The 13,605-nt window shown below is 32.0% G+C and overlaps 1 protein-coding gene across 2 annotated transcripts in view; it reads left to right on the top strand.

Moving 5' to 3' along the window:
* Positions 1-13,605, top strand: part of RASA1 (RAS p21 protein activator 1) — a 107,093-nt gene that overhangs the window by 44,712 nt on the left and 48,776 nt on the right. For both annotated transcript variants that reach the window (XM_078067082.1, XM_036072390.2), the window contains exons 2-5: positions 6,146-6,298; positions 7,294-7,429; positions 8,071-8,141; positions 12,381-12,498. In XM_078067082.1, the coding sequence (XP_077923208.1) occupies positions 6,146-6,298; positions 7,294-7,429; positions 8,071-8,141; positions 12,381-12,498 (478 nt within the window). The remainder of the gene's footprint in view (positions 1-6,145; positions 6,299-7,293; positions 7,430-8,070; positions 8,142-12,380; positions 12,499-13,605) is intronic.

Below are 13,605 nucleotides of genomic sequence, written 5' to 3'. Positions count from 1 at the left end.
CAGAAAAACTTTCAGAGTTTGTAGTATGAGCAGACACAGAATCCCAGGGGATTTAGGTGACAGAAGGGATTTCTTGGCAATTGGATATCTGCATATACATTTCTCTGTAAGAACTTTGGTGCCTGTCAGTGACATAATTAAGAGGAAGAGTATAGTGGAAAGTAAAAGTGAACTGGGAACTTCAATTTAGTTTCCTTTTTAAAAGGAAGTGTGTTGATGGTGACACTGTTTTAATTGTTTTCTACTGCAGTAGACCGTTTCCATTTAGGAATGTCAAGTTAGTTGTAAGTAATTGTATAGTTTGAATGAAGTGCCTGTCTATATTCACGCCAGCTGGTTTTCTCATTGTGTAGATTTCTGTATTTTTCCTGTCAGGAGAGACAAACTAAAGAGCACAGAAGTCTCTGTAAGGCTCCTCAAAAGTCCTTTACCGATATACAAGTTTATAAATATAAACAATTCATGTTATCCCATGTTTAAAAGTAAAATGATTCCTGCAACTTGTCCAGCTTGTCTCTTCTGTTGTTGACTTTTTAAATATATAGCATCATCTTGGATGGTATGTTATCTTAGATAAACTGATTATGTAGTTTCTGTTGAAATCAAGGGACTCTGTATCTGCCTGTAAGTTTTCTCAACTTTAAGAAACAAAACAAAGGATCATTATGGGGGAAAAAGCGAGGAAAACCAAGAAACAGACTGTTAACTATAGAGAACAAATTGATGGTTGCCAGAGGTGAGGTGGGCTGGGGGATGGGTGGGATGGGTGAAATAGGTGATGGGGATTAAGGAGTGCACTTGTGATGAACACCAGGTGATGTATGGAAGTGTTGAATCACTATATTATACACCTGAAACTAATATTACACTGTATGTCAAGTAACTGGAATTTAAATGAAAACTGGGGAAAAAAAAGATTTCTCAAAAAAATTACAAGGCTAGCTGAGAAAAATATATTTACTTATTAAATTTCCTGTTTTCTTGGGCGCCTGGGTGGCTCAGTCGTTAAGCGTCTGCCTTCGGCTCAGGTCATGATCCCAGGGTCCTGGGATCGAGTCCCACATCGGGCTCCCTGCTCAGCGGGAAGCCTGCTTCTCCCTCTCCCACTCCCTCTGCTTGTGTTCCTGCTCTCGCTATCTCTCTCTCTGTCAAATAAATAAATAAAATCTTTAAAAAAAAAAAAAAAATTTCCTGTTTTCTTTTCCCTACCTCCTTAAAAGAAAAAGAGGGGTACTTTACTCTTAAATAGAACATTAGATACTTAATTATTAAAGTGCTATATTAGCAAAATTTAACTCACAGTATTTCCAGTGCATACTTTCTTTGTCATCCCTCCAAAGAATATATCCACTGGAGAAAGAATGGGGCTATCTGAGGGTTTTTTTCTGGAGTTGCCAGGAGAAATGGAAGAATTTCTAGTTTATGAATACATTGGCATCTCTAGTCCCACTTAATATGTATGATCTGTAATGTTCAAAAAGGAATTTTGGGAAAAGAAATTTTCTCTTAAAAATAAGGCTTTCGCAGATGCAAAGATTTGTGTCTTGTGTTCTCTTTCCAAAATTAGCTGGAAGGTGAAACAAGACTGGAAAATAGGAAGATAATTGGGGCTTAGGTGATCTACAAATTAATCATCCTTTAGGCCACAGTCATAAAATTTGGGATTTTCATTGATGAAATTGTATTAATCAGTCCTGTAGTCTTTCATATGTATATATAATTTTATATGTATTATTTCATCTAATAATATCAAGCCAACCTACTATGAGGTAGATACTGTTATTATATGCCTTTTATAGAGGAGAAAACTGAGGCTCAGAAATTAAGTCATTTGCCCACACTTGTACAGCCAGGTGGCAGAGCTACAATTCAAACAAAAGCAGGGTGCCTCCAGAGTCTTTACTTAACCATTATGCAATTAGAGCCTATGTAGTCGTTTTTCATTTTTATATTTTTCTTTGAAGGAGTTCAGGACAATAAGTAATTTATTCTGAGGTTGAGGTGGATTGTTTTCCATATTTCATAAGTGATGGTAATAAGGTAACAAAATGTAGAGGCTTGACCAGAGTCATGGAGGTTTCTGGTGAGTGTTCATCTTACCAGTTGGTTTAGTCTCTTCTGAAGAAGTTTAGGAGGTGTCACTGTGGCCATCCTTCTTTGAGCTCTGTCCATCTCAAGTATTTTCATATATTTTTTAGACCTAGCTAACAGTCCTCAAAGATCAGAACTTATTATGGACATTGAAGAAGAATTTTTTTTTTTTTACATTGGTAGGGAGTTGGAACTAGACTTCTAAAGTTTTTTCCAACATTATGCTTTATGATTTGACACTTCTTCCTTCATTCAACAAATGCTTTTAAAATTAATATTACTATGTGCCAGGTACGTTCTGTGAGTTAAAATTGCCGTAAATGTAATAAGCAGAGTAACAAATTTACCTTAGGTAATGGCACCCATAGATATTGGGTAATCTCCTGTTGCACTCAGAATATCCTCATACCCCAATGCAATACCAGTTATTCTGTGTTCCTTAGAGGTATTCTAGATTCAGTTGCATTTCTTGTTGTTTTTCTTTTTAACTTATTTGAAAACAATCACCAGCAAAACGGCCCTTAACAAGATATAATAAGACTTTGATTGTAAAGATTGTAAAGAAATAGTGGGAATGATTAGGTTTTTTCATTTCCTTGTAATATTGCTACTGTGACTATGTGTACAGTCAGAAAGTGTAGCATTTTTGTTAAATGAATCTTAAACTGATATCCACTAGGGGCACATCTCCTCTAGGGGAGTTCACATCTTTGGTATGAGGGTATGTATTGAGAAGCCATATTCCACATTATTTTTTTTTATATATATAAAATGAATTTATTACAAATTTCAGAAAGTTAAAGTAGCATTTTTTTTTTTTTTTTTGGCTCCTGGGATTAAATAGAATATATAATGATTCTCTGTGAGAAATTAACAACTTAAGTATTCTGAATTTCTTGGTAGGTGAAATTTTATGCTTATCAGAAAGTTCATGGGTTAAAAAAGGGTTGAGAGACATTGTTTTAAAGACCCAAGGACTAGTGCTCAGTGGATATAGGGCTTAGGTTCTATAAATCTGTGAAGTACTTCAACCAAATCATATCACATTGGAATTGCGATCTACTTACAAAATACTTGTTTTAGCTACATCTCATGATGCTATATGCATTTATAATAAAATAATTATTTTACCAAGCATGATACTGATCTTTTTATTTCCAAGTTTTTAAATGGGATAAAGACTGCATATTGTAATAGCTTAGTCGAAGTGCTTTTTATGTTTCAATAATAGCTTTAAAATAGCTGGTCAGATACATTTAAAATATTCTTGTTAGTATGATTCACCTTAATAATTTCAAATTAACAATAAAGATAATTCAAGAAAGTCTGAGTTTTGATTAAGATAATTCAGTTGTTTTGTTTGTTTTGTTTTGTTTTGAGAATAGCCAGTGACTTTTAACAATGGAACTTCAACATTTAGAGGATCTGACTCAACTACATATGTGCTCATCCAGCCTATTACTGGATAACTTAATTTCAGTTTATAATCATAATAAATAATTGACTTTTTTTTTTACTATAGTTGACACACAATGTTACATTAGTTTCAGGTATACAACATAGTGATTTGACAAATTTATACAGTATGCTGTGTTCACCACAAGTGTAGCTACCATCTGTCACCATAGATTGCTAGTACAATATTTGACTGTATTATGCTGTGCCTTTTGTTCCTGTGACTTACTCATTTCATAACTGGCAGCCTGTATCTCCTACTCCCCTTCACCTGTTTTGCCTATCCCCCGACTCCTCTCCCCTTTGGCAACCATCAGTTCTCTGTATTTACAGGTCTGATTCTGTTTTTTGTTTGTTTATTTAAAAATTACAAAAAAAAATAAAAATAAAAAATAAAGAATTGACATGTTTTGCATCATGTATTTGAAGCTTAATGAGCTTTTGACATAAAGGGAATTACTAGTATTCAAAAAACAAAGTTGTTTGTTTAAAGTAAAGTCTGTCTTAAACTGAATACCTGTGTAAAGCCAGAATCTTACAGAAAGTACAGAGCTAAAAACTAAAAAATCACAAATATATCTTTTATATATCAGTAAAAGTTTCTAGGCAAGTATTTATTATAAATGAGTAATTAATTGTGTAACACCTCATGACCTTGTGTATCATCTTGTAGTGGGTTCACAGGATGGAGATTAAATGAAATTTTTTAATTTTGACATTTTGGGTAAAACAACAGAAATTTAACAAATAGTACATAAAAATAGGAGTTTTGCTTATAATTGTTTTTAATTTTTATCTCTTCAATGTGTAAATCTGCTCTGTGGGATAGCTTCATTGCTTTAGGTAATAAAGAATGTACCAATTTTGTATTCTAAAGACATGTCCCATGTATTTTCACAACTAAATAAATTTCTAAATAATTTTTTTTAAATGGTGACTTTTTAAATCTCTTTATTTTCATTTTTTTTTTAAAGATTTTATTTGAGAGAGCAAACACGAGTGGGGAGGGGGCCGGGCAGAGGGAAAGGGAGAAGCAGACTCCCCACTGAGCAGGGAACCTGATGTGGGGCTCCATCCCAGGACCCTGAGATTGCGACCTGCGCTGAAGGCAGACACAACCTACTGAGCCACCTAGGAGTCTCTCTAAGTAAACTTTGTCCTGATCGTATGTGGTTAAATTTTAGCTCTTCAAGGAACTTTTAATCATCATTAGTCTAAACTTTTCCTTTTAGATTTAAAAAAAGAGAAAACAGTTCTTGAAAGTTAAATGTACTTGTCAGTAGCCTTAAATATAATGGTTGAACTGAGATTAGAATTTTAGAAGAAAGCAGTGTTGATTGTTCTTTGCCTTCTTCCTCTAATACTGTTTATAATTATGTTTTTCCTATTAAGACGAAGCTTTGTAATTTTTTTCATTATTTCATTTCAGTCTTATGCACAGACTTCAAATAAGTGGGTTGGTTTTTAAAAGAAAATTGAAAATTCTTTTAAGTTTTTTTTTTTTTTTAATAAACTAATGAGTCAAGAATAGTTAGCTTTCCTCACAGCAAGTTTACAAAAATAGGAGTATTACAAAAATAGTCATAGGACTGTAATAGTTTTAACTATTGACTTATGGCTAGATATTAAATACATCAATGCAATATGAATGTTTTATTGTTTTACTCTGAGTGTTTCAAGAGAGACTACAAGTATCAAGGGTGAGTTCGGATGACTAACATATTGAAGGTGTAAAAATATTTCATAACAGTTACTTTGTAGAACTATTACCATGGCCATGTGAAAATTCCAATATGTTTCTAATTATGCTTCTGTTTATATCAATCCATGAGTCTTTTATAGGCATAAATTGGTAGCATGGGTGATGCTGGAATTATTGCCAGTCATTTAAGCAGATTATCTGGTAGTATGGTAGGTAGAACATATTTAAATTGAGAGTAGGAAAATTAAAGGGAAAAAGGTATTATTTATTACCCACATGTTTGTTAAATAAATTTGAGGATTAAGATCAGATGTGTGGTTATGGAGTAAATCATTTTAAGACCAAAGGGAATAATCAGTGTCATGTTGAAATAGGAAATTAGAATAGTAGTCTTTGGACAGTGTCATTCTATTTTCCTGTTCTAGGGCACAGACACTGAAATGGAATAAAGTTTTATTTTCTCACAGGTACCATGTGCCTTGCTTGCTATGTCAAGTGATATACTTAGGTTCTTTAGTATATAGAAAGGTAGTAATTAATTGTTTCCATTTGTCCATCGTATTCTTATTTTTCTAAATAAAGATTTGATTGTAATAAGTGTTTATATCTTGACCAGGTAGACAATCCTGGAGGTAGAAAGATGGACAGAAATGGAAGAGGTTCATATGTGAGATGATTAGCCCTGAGTTTATAGAACAAATTAAAAACTGAATAAATGAATTTTTTTCTGAGAGACAGAAGTTAAAAATAATTGAGTTAAAATTGGAATAACCTATCAAAAGTAAAAGGTAAATGTTTACATTTAGGTATTTAAAACCTCTATTATTAAGTTTCTCAACTACCACTATTAATTTTATGGTTGCTATTTGTATTCTAATCACAACTTTTTTCCCTTAGGTGGTATCATGGAAAACTTGATAGAACTATAGCAGAAGAACGCCTAAGGCAGGCAGGGAAGTCGGGCAGTTACCTTATAAGAGAGAGTGATCGGAGGCCAGGATCCTTTGTACTTTCATTTCTTAGCCAGACAAATGTTGTCAACCATTTTAGGTAAGTCTTTATTTCTAATATGAGGCTAAATAATATAGTTACTTTGCTGTAGTGTTCTTAAATACACCTGCTTTAATAAAGGTGAATGTTTCAGTGATATTTAAGTGATGGGGTAAGTGATTTTCAGTTTTCAATTATGTGATTTAATCAGATGATTATAGAGTAGATACTGAATGCATGCTTTTTTTGTTTAAAAACAATATAATTGGGCATTGTGCTAATCTCAAATATAATGATCACTTTTAAAGTATAAAGAATTATGAAGAAACTTTGGTAAAGCAGAAATAAAGGAAATGTGTATTTTTAGACTACAGAGTAACAAAATATAGGAAACAAAGAGTAAAGATGTGTGCCCTTTAATTCATTTTTGCTTCACTGTTCTGAAATTCTTTGCAAACATTCATGTCAAAGGTATGTAGATTTTCAAGTACAGATTTCAAAGTCTACATAAATACACATACCTATATTATTGTCTTCAATTTCATTTTTATGGGAGACATTGAAAAAAATCATTTTTGCCTGTAATGTTAACTGATAAAATGTTTGTATGTTCTTGACTTTCACATTTTAAAATAAGTTTTAAGAGTACTTTATACCACACGTCGAATGTGAAATTATTATAATACTCTAAATATTTTGAGATCTGTAAGCTACTTTTAGCCAGAGAAAACTTACTAATATTGCTATTTAGTCTTAAATATGAAAAGTGAGCAGAGTATCTGAAGATAAACTTATAAATATTGCAATGAAGAATGTAATGGGGTTTGTAAGTCAGATATGTATTTTATATCTATCACATGTATGCATATATATTTTTAGAAGAAATAACCTCAGGTAAATTTGCATTGGCGGATATTAATAAGTGGTATTTTAATACAAGGATATAGTAAAGGAAACGAGTATGAAAATTAGGGAGTTTAATTTCTTTAGAACTTGGTGTTCAAAATTGGCTCTAAAGGTCTTTGTTATACCGTATTTTTTTCCTGTACAAATAGGATTATTGCTATGTGTGGAGATTACTACATTGGTGGAAGACGTTTTTCTTCACTGTCAGACTTAATAGGTTATTACAGTCATGTTTCCTGTTTGCTTAAAGGAGAAAAATTGCTTTATCCAGTTGCACCACCAGAGGCAAGTAAAACTTAAATAAAAATATTTTTCAGAAATTTATTATTTCACTTTACTATGAGGTTAGCTCTTACTCAGTTTCTTATGGTATTTATTATAAATCAAGAAATATTTGTTGTTTTAAATTTTAATTCTGATTGTACTGTCAGCAAAACTGATATCGTCTTCAAAAAATTTTTTTCAGTAATTTTGTATTTAAGGTGCTAGATTTTTTTTTTTTTTATAATACTGTATGGTGATAGCTTAACAAATATTTTTAAGTGAATGAGCAGTAATGACTGATAGCATAGTGCTAATCAGTTGCTGCAGGATTCTGAAACGCCTTCTACATCATCAGAGAAAGATTAATTTATATGTTCCATGTAGTTCATTTAAAATTAAATGGCTACTCATATTACTTGGTAAAAACATTGGTTATACAGTTAAAATAATTTCTATAAAAAAAAAAAAACAGAAACAAGACAATATTTCTAGGCTTTGAGTATTTAGAACCTTACTAAAAACTAAAAACGATTTGAATGATCCTGTGTTCATAATGAGGATTTTTGTTGGTTTGAACTTTATGTGGATATACCTGATTTGACTTTGACATAAAAAGATTATTTATCTTTTGTAAATCTTTTTTCTTTTCTTATGATTCCTAGCCAGTAGAAGATAGAAGGCGTGTTCGAGCCATTCTACCTTACACAAAGGTTCCAGACACTGATGAAATAAGGTATTTTAGAATGTATTCTCATTTATAGGCATTTGAAATAGGCATTTGACAGACTTCGAAAACTTACCACTCTTGGACTGGGAAGGTCTTGGACTTTGAGGAAATAGCATGCAGCAGGGTGAAAGTACCTTTAATATTGAGTTCATCGTTCCTGTACTCCTGTGTTTGGCTTATTTGTTCAGAATATGGATTTGGATCAGAGTGGCCACAGTGAAGATGACAGGTGAAATAAATTCAGATTTTATTAGACTGTCTCTGACAAAGTAAGGATAATTGTTATATTCTGTACTCTATTTTAATTTTTATTACTACATGGCATTTATGTCTCAACTGTAATTTGTACTTAAATGATGACTAACTTCTATTTTACATGATGGGTGAATAGTTTAAGTGTGGCATAGAACTACAGAACATGATAATTTTTAAAAATTATTTTTATATAATTTGATTTATATATAACTTGTTTTTATTATTTTCATATAATCTGATGTTTGATAATTATCAAATTATCAGTGTCTTTCTACAAGCTACTTTGCAATAGAAAATTTGTTTCCTACTGGTAAAATGTTTACTGATTCTGGTAATACAGCTCACCAAAATCAACAGCAACATTTAAAAAACAGTAACTTTGGGAGGTACTGAAATTTCTGGAAATATGGTATTTTAAAAAATAAAGATTCAAATATCTGGAATCTCAGAATAAGGATTCTATTTTTATATGATTGTCTACAAAATAACAACTTCTCATTTAGTTTTTATTGGCATACCTTTATTTGTGATCTAAGCAGGAAAGGCCAATGAAAGAAAGAGAAGGAATGAAATGTATACAGTAAAGAAGAACAGTGGTGAACTACCAATTGAGGAATTTTGAATAACTTGTAAATTCCCATTGTATCGTCTAGAACAGCAGTGCTCAAAGTGTGATCCATGTAACCTTGGGGATCCTTGAGACCCATTTAGAGAATTCATGAGAGCAGAACTGTTTTTCTTTCTTTCTTTCTTTCTTCCCTTCCTTCCTTCCTTCCTTCTTCCTTCCTTCTTCCTTCCTTCCTTCCTTCCTTCCTTCCTTCCTTCTTTCTTCCTTCTTCCTCCTTCCTTCCTTCCTTCCTTCCTTCCTTCCTTCCTTCCTTCCTTCCTTCTTTCTTTCTTTCAAGATTTTATTTATTTATTTGACAGAGAGAGACACAGCAAGGGAGGGAACACTAGCAGGGGGAGTGGGAGAGGGAGAAGCAGGCTTCCTGCTGAGCAGGGAGCCCGATGCGGGGCTTGATCCCAGGACCCTGGGAGCAGAACTGTTTTCTTAATAAGACTAAGATATAATTTGCCTTTTTCACTGTGACATTTACATTGATGGTACAAAAACAAGAAGCAGTAAAACTGTTAGTGCCTTAGCACAAATCAAGGCAGTGGCAGCAGTGTTCTTCACTGCCACACACTTGGAGGTAAACAGTACAAAACAGTTTCCCTTCAAATTTTTCTTGATGAGACTGTAAAAGGTATTTTACTAAATCTCAACCCTTTTAGCATTCAGTGTGATGCATATCTTTTTAATCTTTCTGTGTGATGAAGAAAACTGGTGAATCTTTTTAATATTCTGTGTGGTGAAATGGGAAGTACGCGCAAAGTATCTTGGCTGTGTACCACAGGTCCTGGTCTTGAGGAGAGCGGTGTTGAGAGCTGAGCTAGCTTCTGCTTTTGTGTACACCATTTGTACTTAAGACTGACAGGCAAACTATCCAACTATGGTTATTCAGACTAGAGTATTTGACTTTTTTTTTTTTTAAGTGAGTCTGTTACATTACTTCAGGGGAAATAACTGGAGGTATTTGTTGCCAATGACAAAATTTGAGCTTGCAAGCAAAAATGAGAATTTTGGAAACCCTGTATCTGCCGTCAGGAGTTTGACAGCTTCCCACATACTTCCTGATTTTTCTGATGAGATTGGTGGTGATATTAAAGAATGTGATGTTTTGATTGTGTAAGGTGAATTTACATCTGGATGATCTGCATAGCTCAGTGAACCAGTATTTTCTAAATGATCGATGCATGCTGTTAAAGAATTATGCCTGGGTAAAGGTCCATTCAAAGCACAAGATTGACAAATAGATATTACTGAAATGGGGTACAGAAAGTTCATTGATGGTGTTTTAGATTCCATATTACAACTAACCTTCAAGTACCAATTGTTGAGTTTTTGGTGTAATATCATAGAATATCTATAATTATCTGAGAGGCCATTTAAATACTCATTCCTTTCACAACTACATATTTTTGTGAAGCCAAATTTTTCTTCATATACTTCAAACAAAAAAAAAACTTAAAACAACAGATTGAATAGAGAAAGAGAAGAATCTAGCAGTGTGCAGTTAAGCCAGATGTTGAGATTTACAAAAAATGTAAAACAATAATATTCTCACAAAACTTGTAAAAATAATAATTTTTTATATTCTTTATGTTACTGTGTGATGGGGTGTATTATTTTTTAAGAAATTAGTAAACACTTAAAACATATTTTAAATTCTAACATGGTAAATATTAATAGATATAATTCATATAAATAAAAACCTTTTAGGGTATCAGTTTTTAAATATATAAAGGAGTCCTGAGAGACCTTCAAAACTGACAACTACTGGTCTAGGAAGATGAAAATTTAAACAAGAATTGGAATATATAAATTTTAATTTGATCATATAAATATATGCGAATGTATGAGTCCTTAAAAATTTGTATGTATCTTTGAAGTTTTGTTTTGTTTTTTTTAAGATAAAAACATCTGAAGATTAATGAGATTTAATAAGGCATTTTAACTCTTTTGGGGAAAAAATGCAAAATAAAGAATCTTTGATTATATTGTTTGTGTTAGTAATAAGCTCTTTATTTTAAATTTTTTTTCATTTTGCACCATATATTTAGTGTTCTAGCAACAACAGAAGTCAAAATTTAATAAAAAAAATTCTCTTACGACTGCTTTTGACCAAGAAATGAAACTTGTCACTCTCATTTCTATATTTTTGTCCATATGTACTCCCCTTTTACTCATAATTTTTTTTTAAATGTAGTTATTTAGGAGATTGGTTCTAGAAAGGAGTAATTTATTTGGTTAAGTAGTAATGTCTGCTGCCAGTCAGCTAGTGAAATATGGTCGCAGTTAACAACGGTTGTCGAATCAAGATAGAATGCAGTATTACGTGCTCATCTAAATAGAATTCATCTCAAGTGTTGTGTATAAGTTTTTTAGTCTTGAACTTGTCCAAGAAACAGTAAAGCTTGAGATACTCTGGAGAAAAACAGTTTTCAAAGTATGAGAAGAGATTTACTTAATGGAACTTTGGTTTGTGAAAATTTAGACTGAAAGGAAACTTAAAAAATATGCGATAGATGTGGATCTAGAGATAGGGTCAGTAGCAGCAGGTAATCAATCTTGAAACTTTGAACACTGGGAGGCATTCATTCAGGCCTAAAACGAAAAGTTCAATGAATTACTGCTGTTGTAAAATGGCATCAATATAAGACTAACTTACTCCTCCTGTGATTTTATGGAGGTTGAAAACATATAGATTCTAAGGAAAAGAAACTAGTTTGTGTATGCATCTCTCTACTCAGAAATTGTTAACAGAAAAAACATGCATACATTCTCCTATCCTTTGATACCACTTCAGAGAAAGAATGCTATGTTATATCATGGATGTCTAAGTGAATTAAATGAACATTAATGTTTTTTATGAGAAAAATGTTAATTCTCATAAACATCTGCTGATAAGGCTTATTGTGCTTATTTAAAATAAAGTTTTTCTAAAGTAACTGTATCTTGTGTATGTGTAATGAGTTAATTATATTATGATTTTATATCTAACCTACATCTGAAAGAGTAATTACATGGAAGCTTAAATTTTTAAGTTCACTTTTCTTGGAGTTTTATCCTAAAGCCTATAATACATATATAATTACTGTTTATACAGATTCTAATTTGAATTTAAGAGTAATCCAATAATGTAGATAGTGCAGATACCATTATTAAATCCATTTTACACATGAAGAAATAAGATTCAGATTGTTAAGTGTCTTCAGAGTTTTATATTTAGGTGATGCCAGAAACAGGACAAAAATCCAGGGTATATGAGTTTAATTTCTTATATTTTCCAATACCATATTATCTCTGTAGTATGGCACATGATTACTCAAATTTCCATGTTTAAAATTTTAATTCAATTTTAATAACTTCATAATTGCTATTTTCAGTTTCCTAAAAGGAGATATGTTTATTGTTCATAATGAATTAGAAGATGGATGGATGTGGGTTACAAATCTAAGAACAGACGAACAGGGCCTTATTGTTGAAGACCTAGTGGAAGAGGTGGTAAGTTTTGTTCTTTTCCTCTCACTGTCAGAATTTTAAATATTTTGTACATTTTTGGAACTTTTCCATAATCAGGCGAAATTAGTAATGAAACTTTTTTTTTAATTAAAAACCTCAATTCTTAAGTACAAGGAATTTTTTCATTAAAATGTGTTTACTGTAGTAGATGTTATTTATTTGTAAAGAGCATAACTAAGCTAGCATGTTTGATTCTTTAACTATTGATTTTCTGAAAGTTTATTTTTCCAGAAAGTTTTCATGAGTTCCTAAGAACTAAAAAAAATTAACATTTGTGCTTATTTGTATCTCTTTTTGTCTTCTTAGTGTTTTTCCTCATAAATGAGGCTATGAAAAAATGATCATGGAATCTGAATCAAATAGGGTTGCACATGTTTGCTTTCAGAATCTTTATCTCCCAAATATATGTACAATTTTCTAGTAACCTTGGAAAAACATAGTTATATTACACATATATTATCACGTTTCTGCATTTCCAGTATTCCCATTTTCGTTGTCGCTACACAATGCAGTCATCAGTCGTCTTGTCACACAGTATAGATAATTGTGCGGTTTTTTGATAGCAGGGCCGCATTCAAGCAGCATTTGCATTTCAGAGATAATACTCAGTATCACTGAATCTTATCAAACATATTACAGTTTTGGAGTTCATCTTTCCCCTTTGGATTTGGATTTGTTTTGTGATGGAATGGTTTCCTTTTATCTTTCACAACCCTCAGAGCTACTGTTTTTAAATTATGTCACGAACTTGGTAATATTCTGAAACCTGTGCTTTGATTATTTTCCGGGAAGATAGCAGTGGGGAATATTTTTCTTTGTTATTAATTCTCTTGATTAATAGATCTTGATATGTAGAAGTAAAACATACTGAGGAAAAGTGGAGGGCTGTTCAGGAAATGGTATGATACATTGTATACACATAGTTACTTAGTGGAAGAGCTGGGATTAGAACTCCTAATTCCTAGATTAGTGTTTGGTATTTTACAGTAGGGAGAGATGTTTATTTCATATAGGCCAGAAGTGTTCAAACTGAAGAATCTTACTGTGTTGGTTTTACTACAGTAAAACTTTTTTATGTTGGATTTTTTT

Source organism: Halichoerus grypus, chromosome 2 (assembly GCF_964656455.1).
Source record: "Halichoerus grypus chromosome 2, mHalGry1.hap1.1, whole genome shotgun sequence".
Lineage (NCBI taxonomy): Eukaryota > Metazoa > Chordata > Mammalia > Carnivora > Phocidae > Halichoerus > Halichoerus grypus.
This window is presented reverse-complemented; position numbering and strand designations above follow the sequence as displayed.